This window comes from Ips typographus, linkage group LG2, assembly GCF_016097725.1.
Source record: "Ips typographus isolate SLU linkage group LG2, UJ_Ityp_2.0, whole genome shotgun sequence".
NCBI classification, from domain to species: Eukaryota; Metazoa; Arthropoda; class Insecta; order Coleoptera; family Curculionidae; genus Ips; species Ips typographus.
Window position 1 is genome coordinate 4,758,361 of NC_138423.1, and position 19,183 is coordinate 4,777,543.

The 19,183-nt window shown below is 34.2% G+C and overlaps 1 protein-coding gene across 1 annotated transcript; it reads left to right on the forward strand.

The window, feature by feature from the left end:
* The first annotated feature begins 291 nt into the window (after positions 1-291).
* LOC145724123 (uncharacterized) lies at positions 292-17,648 on the forward strand. The gene is made up of 10 exons (XM_081972221.1): positions 292-563; positions 4,954-5,088; positions 5,151-5,333; positions 5,389-5,625; positions 5,680-5,889; positions 5,944-6,230; positions 11,325-11,528; positions 16,720-16,851; positions 16,908-17,141; positions 17,199-17,648. Exons 1-10 carry the CDS (start codon positions 426-428, stop codon positions 17,245-17,247), a joined length of 1,809 nt encoding a protein of 602 aa, XP_081828347.1. The 5' UTR covers positions 292-425; the 3' UTR covers positions 17,248-17,648.
* The last annotated feature ends 1,535 nt before the right edge of the window (positions 17,649-19,183 follow it).

Below are 19,183 nucleotides of genomic sequence, written 5' to 3' on the forward strand. Positions count from 1 at the left end.
GAAATTTGTAAGTAGTTTTTAGTTTTATTCTGCATACTAGGCCCACTGAGTCTGTTGAAACCATGCCATAAAACATAAAAGAACCTCCAATCTACAATCTACAATAGAACAGTAAATCGATGTTAATTAAAATTTTTCTGCTCATTCCTAGTTTAACAGAGAGGATTGTTCAGCGCCGACTCATAAATGAACAGAAGATGTATTGTGCATCTTTTTCTAACTCGTAGAGATGACAAAGACAAAAATTGAAAGTTGGTCGGTTAGTTTTGTTTCTTTATAGTTCGCCATTTTTTGTTTTCTAAAATGGTGGTGTTGTTTTGGCTGAACGTTCCGACGTACGTCAAAGTTTGAGGAAAATCAGAGGTACGACGGACGTGCGGTGGTTTTGCTTTTCAGTCTAGGCAACCCCCAAACGCCCCGTAAAAATGGATATGACCCAGTACTTGACCGCCCCGCTGCAAATAGACAAAATATGCCGTGCTTGTTTGATGCAGAAAGGAGACATGCGACCACTGTTTGGGGCATGTCTTGATGAAATGCTACAAAATTTTTCCGGCATTCAGGTAATATTTACCTATTATTTAACTGATAAGGTAGAGGATTTTTAGTTTTTGCTATATTGGGCTATTATGATTTAAATAGAAGTGTACAGGGTGAACACAAAAGAGCTATTGTAGTAAATAAATAGATATATCTATCCTTTTCTAAGTTCAGTTGGTTGATGAGTATGGCTGTACTTGATTGCCAAATCAAGGCCAATTGATTCATGATATTTAGTAGCGCGTAGATCAGCAGAGTTACAGAAAGTACATAATGCGTAGGGAGAAAGTTCACAACAATAACAAATAATGTTATTTTTCTATACATTAAATTTAATTATAAGAAAAGTTTAGGTTCCTTTTGAAGTTCCATGGAAGGAGGGGAACAATTGTGACATTACAGTGACGTAATATGACAGTTGCTCAAAGTATGGTTTTTGTCAATTTAGATGATCGTGACGTCATATAGGTTGTGCTTGCTGTCAGCACCATGGCAAACAAAGTAGGATAACCTCAATGTAATAGACAGATGTTTTAAATGTCCTTTACTTCTTTAGCCCTCGTTTTTGGCAATTTACGGCATTGTGACGTAATAGTGAATGTAATACACTTGACTGTGACAAATCATGTGGTTGTTATATGGTAATGTTTCTTTTCTGAACTACTATACTCAGTTAAATACAAAATTCCTGTAACTAATTGTCCTGCAAGAACCTTATTAACTTGCAAACAAAAGCGAATTATGGCGGTAGCATAATATTGAGTTACTAAACTATTGCCACTAGATAATTATGATGTCATAAGTAAGATATTTGACAATTTTGACATTGACAACCTCTGATGACACTGCTAAAATTTAAAACGTTCCTTGAGTAATTTAGAAGTTGAGAAAACAATTTCTTAGTTCTTCTTCTGTTTTGAGACTTTATTTTAACTTACTTTTTTTGACAAAAATTATTTTTACTCAAAAAACTTGGATATTGTTAATGCGGACATGAATCTGTTTTGTGAGATCATAATCAACAAGATCGGTTATCGGAATTAAATGAGTGTTCAATTAATGAAGAAGTCCTGTTATTATAAATAATAATATAAAAAAAGTCCAATAGAGGAAAATTATTATCTCAAAAATCAAATCTTAGCAGCTAGTAGATTTATTACCTATTAAGGGAGTTCCATGGGGCAAGTAATAAAAAAAACTACCTATACACTGAAAAAGTAGCTATTTAAAGCAATGAACAGTGAGCAAGGTCACTTTCTCAACTTACCTGTCTGTATCTGTAATCAAAACTAAAAGTAGCAATACAATAAGATAGTAGTTATTATTTGAACTCAATGTTCATATTTACATGAATGTAATAGTGATATTTTAATCCTAAAAATAATTTTGTACATTAAAATATGGTGTGTAGGTAAAAATGTGAAATGAAAAGAAAATGTACATACTTTTGTTAACAACATTGACAAGACCCAAACCAACATAGGACATCAGAAGTATTAGTCAAAAAACACACTGTGAGTTAACTGCAGAAGCAAACTGCAGAGCAGAAAATATTTAATCAATATCAGGCTCAAAAAAGAAAAAATGTACTCCACAAAATGCAAACAAATTAAACTATGCCACCCATTTAAATAAGGAGACAAGAATTGATTTACAGGCAGAAGATCGAGACACCAAATTTCAAAATTTTTTGAAGACTTACCAAGCCAATAAAAAGAAACAGAACAGCAGTGGAGGAGCAATAAATTGCGAGTATTTTGAACTATTCTAAGTCTTAGATTGCAAAGCATCTACAAATCCACCAAACAATAATTTATTAGAAAGTTTGAAACAAGATGTTAGTTTAATTGAAACTGTTAATAACACTGATGTGAGTTATACAAGAATGAATTTAAATGTATAAATAAATGTTGAATCCGGCTGACGTTGACAGATGATATTTCTATGACTATATCCCTCATCCATTGAAACTACAATGCAATTTTCACTTGATTACAGCGACAATAATTGCACTCCTTAGTAAACATTGCATCCTTCTGGTGACGATCTGTTTCCTTCAGATGGGGCACTTTTAATAGTAATGGTAGGTGTTGATGGTGACAGATGTACTGCGACCTGAATAGTTCTATTGTACCCCACCTTCTTCTGCTATCTCAAGGTTTTCTTGTTCATAGCAGCCCCTTAGGATTCAGTTTCTTTAGGAATTTCAGAATCATGAGTGGGTCTGTTCGAGGTTCTTTTCTTCCACAGCCAGTTGGTATAATCCCAGTGTGTTCTTCTGTGGTGTACAGCATAACACTCCAGCAAGATGTGGTGGGGTGTTTCTGGTTCTTCTCCGCAAAACCTGCAGTTACTGTCCTCTTCTAGGCCTAGCTTCCTTAGGTGTTCTCTGAGTCGACAATGACCCGTTAAATACCCCGTTAATTCCTTGAGACTAATTTTAAAATCAGTGTCTTCAATCTTGTTCGGTTAAAATTGCCGAGGAGATCTTTGGCCTGCCTCAGTACTGAAAGTCTTTGCCAGTGCGTTGCTTCAGTCAGTTCTTCTTCAGCTTTATTAAGTACTTCCTGGACATATGCTTTTCCAAGGCAGCAGAATGGTTCTGGCCCGATCAGTGGCGCTGATGCTCCTTTTCGTGCCAGAGTATCTGCTTGTTCGTTACCCTCTACGCCGACGTGCTCCGGAACCCAGAAGAGGGTTACCTTGTTCCTTCCTAGATCATTGAGCTTTCTTAGGCACTCCAGAACCATCATCGAGTTGATGTTAGATGTGCTCAACGCTTTGATGGCTGCTTGGCTATCGGAAAGGATCGCAATTTCCTTGTTCCGGTATTTCCTGTCGAGGTTAAACTGAATACACCTTTTTAGGGCGTGAATTTCCGCCATAGAAAGGTTTATTTGATGCGAGGCTCGTAGACTCCTGCTCCAGTCCCTTCGGGAGTTTTAGGTCCGTCCGTATACCATAGTATGGTATCTTTTCCCAATGTTTGAATGGATTCTCTGCTCCAATCTCTCTTGGTGCTCAGTTCCGTTCGAAATTGTTTTTCGAAACTAAACTTCCTGATGATTTCGTCGGTTGGGAGATCGGCGAGGTGTGCACTGCCAGTAGGCAGTGAGTCTCTTGCACTGTGTGCTCTCCTTTTAAATCGGGCCTTATCCAACCTGAGATGTGCTCACCAAGCAGTTCTTCTCACCATGATGTGGAGCGGTGTAAGGTCGAGAATTACCTCTAGTGCTGCCGTGGGGGTCAATCTCATTGCTCCTGTTATGCAAAGACATGCAAGTCTCTGCACCTTCTCTAATGTTTTCCTTGTTGTGGCAAGTTCGGTTTTTCTGTGCCACACTACTGCGCCGTATGTGATCAAAGGTATCACTATCATGGTATACATCACCAGTGATGACCTTGCCTTGCCGGCAATCTTTTCTACGTGGCGGTTCCAGATAAGTTTTGAGTCTAGGGTACTTAAGTCCTAGATACTTAACCTCTTGCCGCCATTCTAAGTTTTCGTCGTTGAAGTGGACATTTCTCAAGTGCTGAAGTCTTGTTCTCCTCGTGAAAGGTACCACTGGGGTTTTTGATGAGTTGATTCTCAATCCCACTGATAAACACCATCTTCTGGTGGTCTCTAGCTCCCTTTCTACGAGATCACAGAGGGTTCCTTCGAATTTGCCTTTGGCCATAATGACTATGTCGTCAGCATAGCCAAGACAAGTTACTCCGTTCCCGGTAAGAATTCCGAGAAGTTCGTCTACTATTGGGGCACTTTTAGTCAAATAACCATAAAATTCATTCAAGCTGTTTATAGGGCCACAACCTTATTCATGCATGATTTTCGTCAATTTTACGTGCACTTAATGTATTATTTTTGACAATCAAAGGAACTGAAGTGTTGTTAACTAAATCTACTGTGAAAAAAGCATAAATTAGGTTTAACCGGAATTTCTATTTGTCTATTCGTCTTCGTTTCTATTATCGATTACTTTTGATATTTGCCCTATATGACGTATAAATAGGCAGTTACTATGGTCGTAAGGATGTTTAGGTCTTTGTCCTTAGAGTATGAATTATATGTCATAGTATCACCTTACTACTTAATAGAGTAATAAAACTATCAGGGTCAAAGGGGAATCTCCATTGGTTAAACTTACACTAGCCCAGCTAGAAAGTCGGGACATGCATCAAAAGCAACTATACAAAATACAAAAAAGTTATTTCATTTAATAACTTGCCCTAAAATCAGGTAAAACATTCCACTCTTATCAGTATTATGATGTCATGAATTAAGAACAGGAAGTCTCATATATAATAATTTATTATTCCGTGGGTTTAACGAATAAACTAAATAGTACATTAGTCTCCGTATATCTTTTATCCTAATATTCCGCAACTGCAATTTTATTTTGACTTTTCTAGGTCTCAGAAAATGATGGATATCCAAATCACATGTGCGTCCAATGCGTCCTACAATGCAGCAGAGCTTACACATTTAAACAACTGTGCGAAAAATCAGATTCTATTCTTAAGCAGTTTCTCAGTAGCGAGTTTCAAGTGAGATGCACTATAACTTTGTATTGATTCGTTTTTGTATATTTTGTGTTTTTTTCTTAAAGATTAGCTTAAAGCAATACCAAGATCAAGAAAATTCTAGAATCCAGGCAAAGAAAGAGTTGGAAGAGCAATTGACATTTAGGTCACCCCCTCCCCTTACCAAAATTTTTATTGACACAAGTAATGATTGTGTCGCTTATGAAACTGTTATTTCGACCCAAGAAAACGTACTGCACAAAACTGAGGTAGAATGTATAAATTGGTTTTGTGTTAATTTATACTGTATGTGTTTGACTAAAGATAGGTGATGAATTCTATACAGTTGTTGAAACTATTGGTAGTGGTGATGAAATGGACGCAGAAGATCAATTAACCAATGATCAAAATGATGACATTAACAATTATAAAATTGATCTTGACACTTTAGACCAATACACTGATACTAAACCTTTCAATAAGCCCCAAAAGTTTGTGAAAAACTTAAAATATAAATGCGCAAAATGTGACGAGCAATTTGCTCTGCGAGTTGACTTAAAGGTAATTTGTAACCTTTTATCTTTGGTGGTGTATTTTGACATAAACTTTTTAAAGGTGCATATGATGACCCATCCAAAAGATCTAGACCACATTTGCGATGTCTGTCACAAAGGATTTGCGGAAGCTCGAATTTTAAAACGTCACCAAAAAATCCACCTCGACCTCAAACCTCACCAGTGTAATCAGTGCAACATGTCTTTTGCCGAGTCTTCGAATTTGAGTAAACACAAAAAGAAACACACTGGAGAGCTGCGGAACGTTAAAGTAACCCAACTTGCTATTCTAATATCTTCAATAATATATTTTCTTCCAATAAAGGGTAAACCGCACTTGTGCTCTGTGTGCGGCAGGGCTTTTAAATGGGCGTCAAGTTTGCACAAACATATGAAGTACCACACGGGTCACAAACTGCTCAGTTGCACGTATTGTCCGAAGCAGTACGTGGAGGCGAGAAGTTTGAAAATCCATTTAAGGATGCACACCGGAGAGCGACCGTTTGTGTGCAAATTTTGCACGAAATCGTTTACTCAAAGCTGTAATTTGGAGAAACACATCAGAGTTCATACCGGGGAGAAACCTTATATTTGTCCTATTTGCAACAAAGGGTAAGATTTTTTATGTTTGTTTAGTTATTAAAAAATGTTGAGTTAAGTGGTATTAAAAAGCTTCTAGACTAGTTGAAGAACATTTTGGAAGCTTTTGGACTATTCCAAAAGATTTTAGAAGCTTCTATGCTGCTTCAGGAGCATTTGGAAGCTTTTAGACTACTTTAGGAGCATTTGGACAGTTTAAAGAGCATATTGAAGGTTCTGGACCAGGGTTGGCAAGTTTTGGACAGCCTGGTTTAAACCATTGGTTTTAACCCGGTTAAAACTGCCCTGGTCAAATTTGTTTTGGACACTTTAGTGGTCAAAATGGGTCAAAACTCAAAACCAAAAGGTTCAAAATTTAACAAATATATATATCAAATTGTTTTAATCATTTTTAAAGAAATGTTTTACCTCAAAATATACAAATATTTGTACTCAAAATAAAAAAAATATAATTTTAAACAAAAAGAAACATTTAAACAACAAAAAGCCAACAAATTATAAACCTACTATACCTATACACCCAGTCATTGTCTGGGTCCACCTTTCAAAATTTTTATCTTGTTTTATTTTTAAATTTAACATTCTATATACAGAAACTAATTTGTTACATTTTTCTACACCTAATTTATTTATTTTTTAATTTTTTTATTCTAGGAATACATTTTTTATTTTGGTTTTAACCAGTTTCAACCATTTTGACCGGTTTTAACCAGTTTTGACCACTGCCCTGGTCAAAATCAAAAAAAGTGGTCATTTGCACATCCCTGTTCTGGACTGTTTTAGACACATTTGAAAACTCTTAGACTGTTCTAGAAATTTTTGGAGGCTTTTAAACTATTCTAGAAGCATACGCAAGCTTTTAGACTGTTTTAAAAGTTTATAGACTAGTTGAAGAACATTTGGAAGCTTTCAGGCTGTTCCAAAAGCGTTTAGAAGCTTCTATGCTGCTTCAGGAGTATTTGGAAGCTTCTAGACCCGGTTTTGAAAGTTTTTAGAGTTTCTATAGTGTTTTGAAATCGTTTTAGTTTACTTCAGGAGCGTTTGGAAAGTTTTTGTACAATTTAAAGAATATATTGAAGGTTATGGACTGTTTTAAGGGAATTTGAAAACTCTTAGACTGTTCTACAAATTTTTGGAAGCTTTTAAACTATTCTAGAATCATATGGAAGCTTTTAGACTGTTTTGAAAGCTTCTAGACTAGTTGAAGAGCATTTGGAAACTTTTCGACTGTTCCAAAAGCTTTTGGAAACTTCTATGCTGCTTTAGGAGCATTTGGAAGGTTCTGGACTATTTTAAAGGAATTCGAAAACTCTTAGACCGTTCCAGAAATGTTTAGAAGCTTTTAAAGTATTCCAGAAGCATACCAAAGCTGTTAGACTGTTTTGAAAGCTTCTAGACTAGTTGAAGAGCATTTGGAAACTTTTAGACTGTTTCAAAAGCTTTTGTAAACTTCTATGCTGCTTCAGGAGTATTTAGAAGCTTCTAGACAGTGTTTTGAAAGCTTTTGGAGTTTCTGTAGTGTTTTGAAATCTTTTTAGATTACTTCAGGTGCATTTGGAAAGTTTTTGGACAGTTTAAAGAGCATATTGAAGGTTATAGACTGTTTTAGAGGAATTTGAGAACTCTTAGACTGTTCTGGAAATTTTTTAAAGCTTTCAAACTGTTCTAGAAGCATACGGAAGCTTTTAGAGTGTTTTGAAAGCTTTTAGACTAGTTGAAGAGCATTTTGAAGCTTTTAGACTGTTCTAAATGCGTTTAGAAGCTTCTATGCTGCTTCAGGAGTATTTGAAAGCTTCTAGACCCGGTTTTGAAAGCTTTTAGAGTTTCTATAGGGTTTTGAAATCGTTTTAGATTACTTCAGGAGCATTTGGAAAGTTTTTGTACAATTTAAAGAATATATTGAAAGTTATGATCTGTTTTAAAGGAATTTGAAAACTCTTAGACTGTTCTACAAATTTTTGGAAGCTTTTAAACTATTCTAGAACCCTATGGAAGCTTTTAGACTAATTCAAAAGCTTTTGTAAACTTCTATGCTGCTTCAGAAGTATTTGGAAGCTTCTAGACCCGGTTTTGAAAGCTTTTAGAGTTTCTATAGGGTTTTGAAATCGTTTTAGATTACTTCAGAAGCATTTTGAAAGTTTTTGTACAATTTAAAGAATATATTGAAGGTTATGGACTGTTTTAAGGGAATTTGAAAACTCTTAGACTGTTCTACAAATTTTTGGAAGCTTTTAAACTATTCTAGAACCATATGGAAGCTTTTAGACTGTTTCAAAAGCTTTTGTAAACTTCTATGCTGCTTCAGAAGTATTTGGAAGCTTCTAGACCCGGTTTTGAAAGCTTTTAGAGTTTCTATAGTGTTTTGAAATCGTTTTAGATTACTTTAGGAGCATTTGGAAAGTTTTTGTACAATTTAAAGAATATATTGAAGGTTATGGACTGTTTTAAAGGAATTTGAAAACTCTTAGACTGTTCTACAAATTTTTGGAAGCTTTTAAACTATTCTAGAACCATATGGAAGCTTTTAGACTGTTTCAATAGCTTTTGTAAACTTCTATGCTGCTTCAGAAGTATTTGGAAGCTTCTAGACCCGGTTTTGAAAGCTTTTAGAGTTTCTATAGTGTTTTGAAATCGTTTTAGATTACTTCAGGAGCATTTGGAAAGTTTTTGTACAATTTAAAGAATATATTGAAGGTTATGGACTGTTTTAAGGGAATTTGAAAACTCTTAGACTGTTCTACAAATTTTTGGAAGCTTTTAAACTATTCTAGAACCATATGGAAGCTTTTAGACTGTTTCAAAAGCTTTTGTAAACTTCTATGCTGCTTCAGAAGTATTTGGAAGCTTCTAGACCCGGTTTTGAAAGCTTTTAGAGTTTCTATAGTGTTTTGAAATCGTTTTAGATTACTTCAGGAGCATTTGGAAAGTTTTTGTACAATTTAAAGAATATATTGAAGGTTATGGACTGTTTTAAAGGAATTTGAAAACTCTTAGACTGTTCTACAAATTTTTGGAAGCTTTTAAACTATTCTAGAACCGTATGGAAGCTTTTAGACTGTTTCAATAGCTTTTGTAAACTTCTATGCTGCTTCAGAAGTATTTGGAAGCTTCTAGACCCGGTTTTGAAAGCTTTTAGAGTTTCTATAGTGTTTTGAAATCATTTTAGATTACTTCAACAGCATTTGGAAAGTTTTTGTACCATTTAAAGAATATATTGAAGGTTATGGACTGTTTTAAAGGAATTTGAAAACTCTTAGATTGTTCTACAAATTTTTGGAAGCTTTTAAACTATTCTAAAATCATATGGAAGCTTTTAGACTGTTTTGAAAGCTTCTAGACTAGTTGAAGAGCATTTGGAAACTTTTCGACTGTTCCAAAAGCTTTTAGAAACTTCTATGCTGCTTCAGGAGCATTTAAAAGGTTTTTGGACAATTTAAAGAGCATATTGAAGGTTCTGGACTGTTTTAAAGGAATTAGAGAACTCTTAGAATGTCCCAGAAATGTTTAGAAGCTTTTAAAGTATTCCAGAAGCATACAAAAGCTGTTAGACTGTTTTGAAAGCTTCTAGACTAGTTGAAGAGCATTTGGAAACTTTTAGACTGTTTCAATAGCTTTTGTAAACTTCTATGCTGCTTCAGAAGTATTTGGAAGCTTCTAGACCCGGTTTTGAAAGCTTTTAGAGTTTCTATAGTGTTTTGAAACTCTCTGAAATCTTTTTAGATTACTTCAGTTGCATTTGGAAAGTTTTTGGACAGTTTAAAGAGCATATTGAAGGTTATGGACTGTTTTAGAGGAATTTGAGAAGTCTTAGACTGTTCTTGAAATTTTTTAAAGCTTTCAAACTGTTCTAGAAGCATACGGAAGCTTTTAGAGTGTTTTGAAAGCTTTTAGACTAGTTGAAGAGCATTTTGAAGCTTTTAGACTGTTTCAAATGCGTTTAGAAGCGTCTATGCTGCTTCAGGAGCATTTGGAAGCCTTTAGAAGCTTTTCGGACAGTTTAAAGAGCATATTGAAGGTTCTGGACTGTTTTAGACACATTTGAAAACTCTTAGACTGTTCTAGAAATTTTTGGAGGCTTTTAAACTATTCTAGAAGCACACGCAAGCTTTTAGACTGTTTTAAAAGTTTCTAGACTAGTTGAAGAACATTTGGAAGCTTTTAGACTGTTCCAAAAGCGTTTAGAAGCTTCTGTGCTGCTTCAGGAGTATTTGGAAGCTTCTAGACAGTGTTTTGAAAGCCTTTGGAGTTTCTATAGTGTTTTGAAACTCTCTGAAATCTTTTTAGATTACTTCAGGTGCATTTGGAAAGTTTTTGGACAGTTTAAAGAGCATATTGAAGGTTATGGACTGTTTTAGAGGAATTTGAGAACTCTTAGACTGTTCTGGAAATTTTTTAAAGCGTTCAAACTGTTCTAGAAGCATACGGAAGCTTTTAGAGTGTTTTGAAAGCTTTTAGACTGTTCCAAATGCGTTTAGAAGCGTCTATGCTGCTTCAGGAGCATTTGGAAGCCTTTAGAAGCTTTTCGGACAGTTTAAAGAGCATATTGAAGGTTCTGGACTGCTTTAAAAGCATTTGGAAACTCTTGAAAGCGCTATAGAAATTGTTGGAAGCTTTCAAACTGTTTTAGAAGCATACTCTTTTCGACCATGTGAATCGCAAATTCATAAAAGCAATTTTGCCATGTTTGATGGATCTTTTATGTGCAATAAAAATATAACAATTTTCAAAACAAACCACTAATTGGTATGTTTTTGTCTCTTACAAGCCTTCAATATCTCAATAAAGTCATTATTACTACTTAAAATTACCCAATGGCCCACTGTGCGGTCTAAACTTCATAATTAAATGATGAAATTGTCCACTTTTAGGTATTAACTGTACCAATATGTACAGTACTAGAAGAGCTAAAAATTGTTTTTTCTGAACTTTTTAATGAAATCCACATATTAACTATAAGGTGTTTATAGATGTATTATTAACAAAAATTATTTTGAAGTGGTTTTGCTACTTCTCTATAAACTACATGTAAATAAGAACTATTTTTTGTTAATTTTCTTTGTGATTGAGCTATTATATTCATCTTTTGATGATTATTTTTCTAATTAGGTTTACTCAATCCGGGTATGTGGCAATCCATATGCGTACCCACACCGGTGACCGGCCGTACGTCTGTCAGACGTGCGGAAAAGCGTTTTCTGGGTCCAACACGCTGAACCTTCACCAGAGGATTCACACTGGCGAGAAACCTTACGGTTGTGAGATTTGTGGCAAGAAATTTAGTCGGCACGAGACGTTGACTATCCATATTAGGTATGTACGAGTAAAATTCACTTGTTGTTTTCTACGAACATTAATTCAATTGGAATCGTTAGCGTTATCAGGTTTCTTACATTTCTTACTGTCCTGAATGAAAATTGAGATTTTTGCGCTTCTTTTACACATTAATATCCATAATATCACATCAAAATAGCGAGCAATTTTCATTAAAACAGCATCTTCTTCTTAAGGTGCCTATTCGTTTCGAATGTTGGCTACTATCATGGCTATTCTGATCTTGTTGACTGCTGCTTTGAAAAGTCCTGTGGTGGTAAGAGAGAACCATTTTCTCAGGTTTTGAAGCCATGAGATTCTCCTCCGTCCTGGGCCTCTTTTCCCAAAAATCTTACCCTGCAGAATAAGCTGCAACAGATTGTATCGTTGTTCGTTGCGCATAACGTGACCTAAATACTCTAGTTTCCGCTTCTTTACGTTGTTTACAATTTCACGTTCCTTGCCCATTCTGCGAAGAACCGCATCATTGGTGATTCTATCAACCCAGGAAATTTTCAGGATACGCCTATAGCACCACATCTCAAAAGCCTCCAGTTTTTTCGTAGACGCCTCTGTCAATGTCCAGGATTCAACTCCGTAAAGGAGAACCGTGAACACGTAGCATCGAAGCAGACGGATTTTAAAACAGCATAATTTGTATTAAATAGTTATTATGTTATTGCAATACTATTTTGCGAGATATTTCAAGTGGGCATCAATCAAGGGTTGATTCTTATTTTTCACGTGGTTTTTAGGGTTATTTACGTTTTGGAGTTTGGCATTTTTTGTTTGAAATTCTGGGGATTTCTAGAACACATTTTTTTTTTTAATCTATAAGAGTTAATCATTTAAAAATTGAAAAAATGCCGTTTTTGCAAAAAGTACAATTTTGGCAATTTTTTATTTCACTCCAGGAGGGTTCCAATGCACAGCAAAGAGCATATTTATACCAAAGGACCTTAAATTAAGTGATATAAGTATAAAAAAAAGCACTTTAAAATTTTTCATATTTCAAAAAAATTGAAAGAATTTAGGGGTTCTAGGTATTAGGGGTCTATTTTTACTATTTTTTGAATGTGAATAACTCGATAACATGAAGAGCTAGAGAGGCCAGTTTTGGCTCATTTTCTAGTATTTATTTAATCTTCTTTCTAGCGGCGTTTTAGTGAAATCTATGAGTTCAAATAAAAAAGTTCACAATCATTTAAAAATTGAAAAAATTCCATTTTTGCAAAAAGTGCAATTTTGGCAATTTTTTATTTTGCTCTACGAGCCAAGATTGTGGAGCAAAATCGATCGATATGATACATCTACGTAACGTTTCAAATAATCAATTCATTTTTGGAAAAATGCACCGACATTTTCTTCAAATGAAGGGTTTTCTTGGCCTACTACACTGACCGCCGCCATATTGGATTTAGACGTGTCACGGGGCCATTTTTAACTAATTTTGGCATGGTGGTTTCCGAGATTCCAATGGTGAGAGTTGAATTTGAATTACCCTGTATTCGACCCTCAAAACAGGGAATCTCAAAACAAGTCGAGTTGCCAGGTGCATTGTTAACCAGTTACAGGATGCTAAGAATTATTAACGTTCGGCCACAGTTTTTTTCGATTTCTAACCTACAATCCAAACATACAAGTGAAAGTTGAACATCATTTAAATAAGGACTAATAATACTTTCAGAATCTGGTAAAAAGATAGGGTCGTATTAAAAGAAAATAATGTTGTGGATGGTTATCAAAAACTGAAACTTCAAATGTGACTTTGTTATGTTTTTAAAGGAAAAAAATTGCAACGAAAAAATTGCAAAGTGTGAATTACTCTAAATTATTTCATCAACAATGAAAACATTATTGGGGTTATTTCCGTGAAATTGCAAAACTGAACAATATCATATGATACTTTACTGTAATCAGCGTAATCAAAAGAAAAGCTCTATTCAAAAATATATAAATCCAATATGACGCCCATAAGAAATATGCAAGTTTATGGTAACCAAGAACCGAAACGTCGGATCTCCCATATGATATTGCCACGGTGTAGAGGAGGAAAAGTGACAATGGTAAAGAATTATTTATTTTCAGTTGTCTCATCAAAGAAGTCAACAAAAAATTAATTTCCAAAATTCCATCTCCGGAAGTAATCGCAATTTTTGAGATTTTAAACTCCAAATTGTTTATCCCTTACCGTTTTTGAGATCCGTATATTTACACACGAATTTGTGGCACTCTGTATATATAAAGTGGTCCTCCGGAAACTGCATTGATCGATGATAGAAAAAAAGAAGTCGATGGGGGCAGTTCATCTAAAATATTTTCCCAGAACTAGATACCAACTCGCTTATTTTAAATGAAATATATGTATTGTTTTTTTTTTGGATTCTACGATAAATTCTACCCATATTTGATGTATAACCTCTTATAGTAGTTTTATTCGTTTTTAGATATCTAGCCTTTTATGTGAAATTTAACGTTTGCAATACCTTAAATAATTGTAACTTTCGCATATCAAAAACCTTTTTTCTTGGTTTTTGTGTTATTTCGTGTTAAACAAGGATAATTCTAAGTGTGGGTGCAGAAAAACATCAAAAATATTGTTACGAGGTGGTGAAAAATTAGCTTCTAAAAGTCAGTTCTAAAAAGGGCTGAAAATCAAGTTTTTTAAATGGGACACACCTATTTTTATAATCCTATCTTATTCCGTCTTCAAAATTAGGGTCAGGATGTATTATGTTACTTATTCGAACAGTTGATACTTTTTGAAATACATATATCCAAATAAATGAATTTATATGTTTTTATTTACATGCGCGTAAGACGCAAACTTGACGTCATGTTGACGGAATTGAACAAAACAAAAGATAAATCAAGTGTCAAATTACGTCATCGTGACGCCAAAGTTGCTCAGTACGCTTGATGGAGCGTCATAATGGTACTGCATCAATATAGATGTGCCTACTTTACCTTTAATACTCACACATTTGTGGGAAATAAATTCATTTATTTGTTATTATTTCAGAAATAATAATAATTGTAATTAATTTTTAATTTAATTTAATAATGTATTAATTTTTCACATAAGTATCTTAATACAAACTTGTCCTAATTTAGACGGGGAACCGATAAGATTATAAAAATTAGTAATGGGTAAATTACCAATAAAGTAAATATTTTACTTTATCAGGAAAATTTTAGCAGTAAATTACAAATACTGTGTATCTGGCAGTTAAAATTTTGACGCCGCTTTTATCCCTGACCTACCAAATTTTGTTGTGTTTTTTTCAGGTTATTGAATAGGAAATTTCATGAAAATTCCAAAAATGTGCTTAAAACAGTCATTTTCTTACTCCAAGTGGGTTTTACAAGCGATTTTGTTCCTGACTGTCTTTAAATCGTGTTCAAATTTTGGACCACGATTTCAACTGATTCAACTAAATAACTCGAAAACGGTAAAAGTTACAAAAAAATTGCAATAGACCAAAAATGTTCCTAATCAACTCCTTAATACAACACCCTAAGTTTGCAGAACCGTTTTTGCTTCCAGTATACAAGGTGTGTAAGAAAAGTATGGTGGTTCACTAATTTTTGTCACCCTGTACGCAATTTTTTAAGATAGAATTTTTTGCTCTACACCACTTGAAAGAGGAGCTCAAAACGGATCTTTTAAGTGGTTGAACCACCCTGAACTCCCAAAAATAACTGAGTTATAGGGTGTTCAAATTTCAAACCATAATTTCAACTGATTTGAAAATTTGTTGCATCAAACCCGTTTTTGCTAAACAGCTGTGAAACAGTGAAAGTTACAAAAAAAATTGCAATATACCAAAAATGTTCCTAATCAACTCCTTAATACAACACCCTAAGTTTGCAGGATCGTTTTTCCTTCCATTATACAGGGTGTGCAAGAAAAGTATGGTGATTCACTATTTTTGTCACCCTGTACGCAATTTTTAAGATGGATTTTTTTACTCTGCGCCACTTGAAAGAGGAGCTCAAAACGGATCTTTTAAGTGGTTGAACCATCCTGAACTCCCAAAAATAACTGAGTTATAGGGTGTTCAAATTTCAAACCACAATTTCAACTAATTTGAAAATTTGTTACGTCCAACCCGTTTTTGCTAAACAACTGTGAAACAGTGAAAGTTACAAGAAAATTGCAATATACCAAAAATGTTCCTAATCAACTCCTTAATAAACACCCCAAGTTTGCAGGACCGTTTTTGCTTCCATTATACAGGGTGTGCAAGAAAAGTATGGTGATTCACTATTTTTGTCACCCTGTACGCAATTTTTAAGATAGAATTTTTTGCTTTACTCCACTGGAAAGAGGAGCTCAAAACGGATCTTTTAAGTGGTTGAACCACCCTGAACTCCCAAAAATAACTGAGTTACAGGGTGTTCAAATTTCAAATTACAATTTCAACTAATTTGAAAATTTGTTGCGTCAAACCCGTTTTTGCTAAACAACTGTGAAACAGTGAAAGTTACAAAAAAAATGCAATATACCAAAAATGTTCCTAATCAACTCCTTAATACAACACCGTAAGTTTGCAGGATCGTTTTTGCTTCGAGTATACGGGGCATGCATGAAAAATATGGTGATTGACGGTAAATAATCAAGCAAATTTCAATTAGACAAATAAATTTACTGTTCGAATTGCCAATTTACTGGTAAAATTGGTAAAATTTCCCGTCACATTAAATTTTACCGGTCACGGTAAATTTACGCCCATCATTAATAAAAATAAGGGTGTTTCATTAAAAACAAAATTATTTTTTGTACATTTAAAAATAAATTTTTTGAGGTCAATTTTTGACCACCCAGTATTGTTACTTTTTACGTTTCTCTATACCCTCTTTCAAAATTAACTTTATTTAACACGACAAAACAAAAAAATCAAGAGAAAAACGTTTTCTCTGATACGAAAATTACAGTTATTGTTTTAGGTATTGCAAATGTCAAATTTCACACAATCTCAGAAACTGCTTCAGATAGGTAATTTAAAAACAAAAGAATATACAAGGTGTTTCATTTAAAATAAGCAAGTTGGCCGACTTTGGTGGCTTTACAAATTTTCAGATTTCTCTTGTACTTTTTCATAATCGATGCAGTTCACGGAGGACCAGCCTGTATAGGGACAAAAAGTAATTGAGGATTTTGAAGTGTTCATTATGTAATTTATTTCAGATCCCACACAGGCGATAAACCACACGTATGCAGCGTGTGTAATAAGCGCTTTACTTCATCAGGACAACTGTCCGGACACATGAAAACTCATACAGGAGAAAAGCCTCACGCCTGCGAAGTATGCGGAAAAAAGTAATTTTTTCACCCACGAAAACCAAACGAAACCACTCAACTTAACGAATTTCCAGATTTGCCGGTACCAGTAGTTTAAAAGTTCACATGAAAAGTCACGTGCAACAACCGGAAAAAGAAGAAATAGTGCAAACTATACAGTACACGTGCAAATTGTGCAATAAAAATTTTGAGGACGACAACGCGTTTAACTCGCATATTTTGGACGTGCATACTATACAAGCTACCACTATTCAAATTAAGCGAGAGGATTTGGAGAATATTGATGCGATGCAAGTTGCTGAGATTATGTAAGTTTACAGATTTATGTTCTACATTTGCTTTATAATATTTTTTTTTGTGTGCAGAACCGCCGATAATCAGACAATCCAATTGCAAACTATTTCTCAGATATAAAACATATACAAACTAAAACTTTATTGACCAGGTAATTGGTTTTTACACATTTTTTACAAAATTATTTCGTCTGTTGTGTTTATTTTAACAACAAAAAAGGTAATTTATAATAATCAGACAAAATTAAGACGTTTAATTGTAGGTGTTATTCTATGAACTTATTCATTAGAATGACAACTTTCTCACGGAATAGCCGCTATAGTTTTTTTTAGTGTCGCAATTAAAAAGAAATTTACGGCACTTTAATTAAATTGAATGAGGAAAAAACAGAATTGTCATTTATAACTGCTCTCCATAGTGCTGATAGTTAGTGAAGCGGTTTGATTGTATTCCATATTTTCTCTGTTAATTGTGTATTTTTAATTAACAAAGTGTCAAAAAATATAGAATTTATGTTACCATTTTTGTTCTATATTTTTTAAAGTCATTATTTCCTCAAACCTGAAAAGTAACTGGGAGTATTAAAATTAGTGATAGGGATATTAACGGTAAAGTAAATATTTGACTTTACCAGGTAAATTACTAGTAAACTACCAGTACTGTGTTTTTTTTTTCCAGGTTATTGGATAGAAAATCTAATGATGATTCCAAAAATGTGCTTAAAACAGTCATTTTCTTACTCCAAGTGGTTTTACAGGCGATTATGTACCTGACTGTCATTTCAAACTATTTTTCTGTCAGTTTAAACTTTGAGACCGTTTTTTTCCCTGGCAGTACCAAATTTTGTAGTGTTTTTTCAGGTTCTTGGATAGGAAATTTAATGAGGATTCCAAAAATGTGCTTAAAACAGTCATTTTCTCAGTCCAAGTGGGTTTTACAGTCAATTTTGTCTCTGACTGTCCTTTCAAACTGTGTTTCTGCCAGTTCAAACTTTGACACCGCTTTTCTTCCTCATTGTACAAAATCTTGTAGTATTTTTTCATGTTATTGGATAGGAAAATTAATGCAGATTCTAAAAACGTGCTTAAAACAGTCATTTTCTCACTCCAAGTGGGATTTAGAGGCGATTTGGTCCCTGACTGTTTTTTGAAACTGTTTTTCTGACAGTTCAAATTTTGACACCACTTTTTTCCCTGACAGTATCAAATTTTGTAGTGTTTTTCCACGTTATTGGATGGGAAATTTAATGAGGATTCCAAAAATGTGCTTAAAACAGTCATTTTCTCACTCCAACTGGGTTTTACAGGGCATTTTGCTTCTGACTATTCTTTCAAATTCTGTTTCTGTCAGTTCGAACTTTGACACTGCTTTTTTCCCCGACTGTACCAAATTTTGTGGTGTTTTTTCATGTTACTGGATAGAAAATTTAATGAGGATTCCAAAAATGTGCTTAAAACAGTCATTTTCTCACTCCAAGTGGTTTTAGAGGCGATTTTGTCCCTGACTGTCATTTGACACTGTTTTTCTGACGGTGTCAAATTTTGACACCACTTTTTTCCCTGACCGTATCAAATTTTGTAGTGTTTTTCCAGGTTATTGGATGGGAAATTTAATGAGGATTCCAAAAATGTGCTTAAAACAGTCATTTTCTCACTCCAAGTGGGTTTTACAGGAAATTTTGTCTGACTATTCTTTCAAATTCTGTTTCTGTCAGTTCAAACTTTGACACTGCTTTTTTCCCTGACTGTATCAAATTTTGTAGTGTTTTTTCATGTTACTGGATAGAAAATTTAATGAGGATTCCAAAAATATGCTTAAAACAGTCATTTTCTCACTCCAAGTGGTTTTACAGGCGATTTTGTCTCTGACTATTCTTTCAAACTGTGTTTATGTAGGTTCAAACTTTGACACCGCTTTTCTCGCTGCACCAAGTACTGTGGTGTTTTTTCATGTTACTGGATAGGAAATTTAATGAGGATTCCAAAAATGTGCTTAAAACAGTCATTTTCTCACTCCAAGTGGGTTTTACAGGAAATTCTGTTTCTGTCAGTTCAAA

Bases quoted from the DNA above. Each gene is read 5' to 3' on its own strand.
- LOC145724123 (XM_081972221.1), top strand. From the start codon at position 426: ATGGATATGACCCAGTACTTGACCGCCCCGCTGCAAATAGACAAAATA. The intron at 564-4,953 runs GTAATATTTACC...TGACTTTTCTAG, and splicing joins AAAATTTTTCCGGCATTCAG to GTCTCAGAAAATGATGGATA. The intron at 5,626-5,679 runs GTAATTTGTAAC...AACTTTTTAAAG, and splicing joins CTCTGCGAGTTGACTTAAAG to GTGCATATGATGACCCATCC.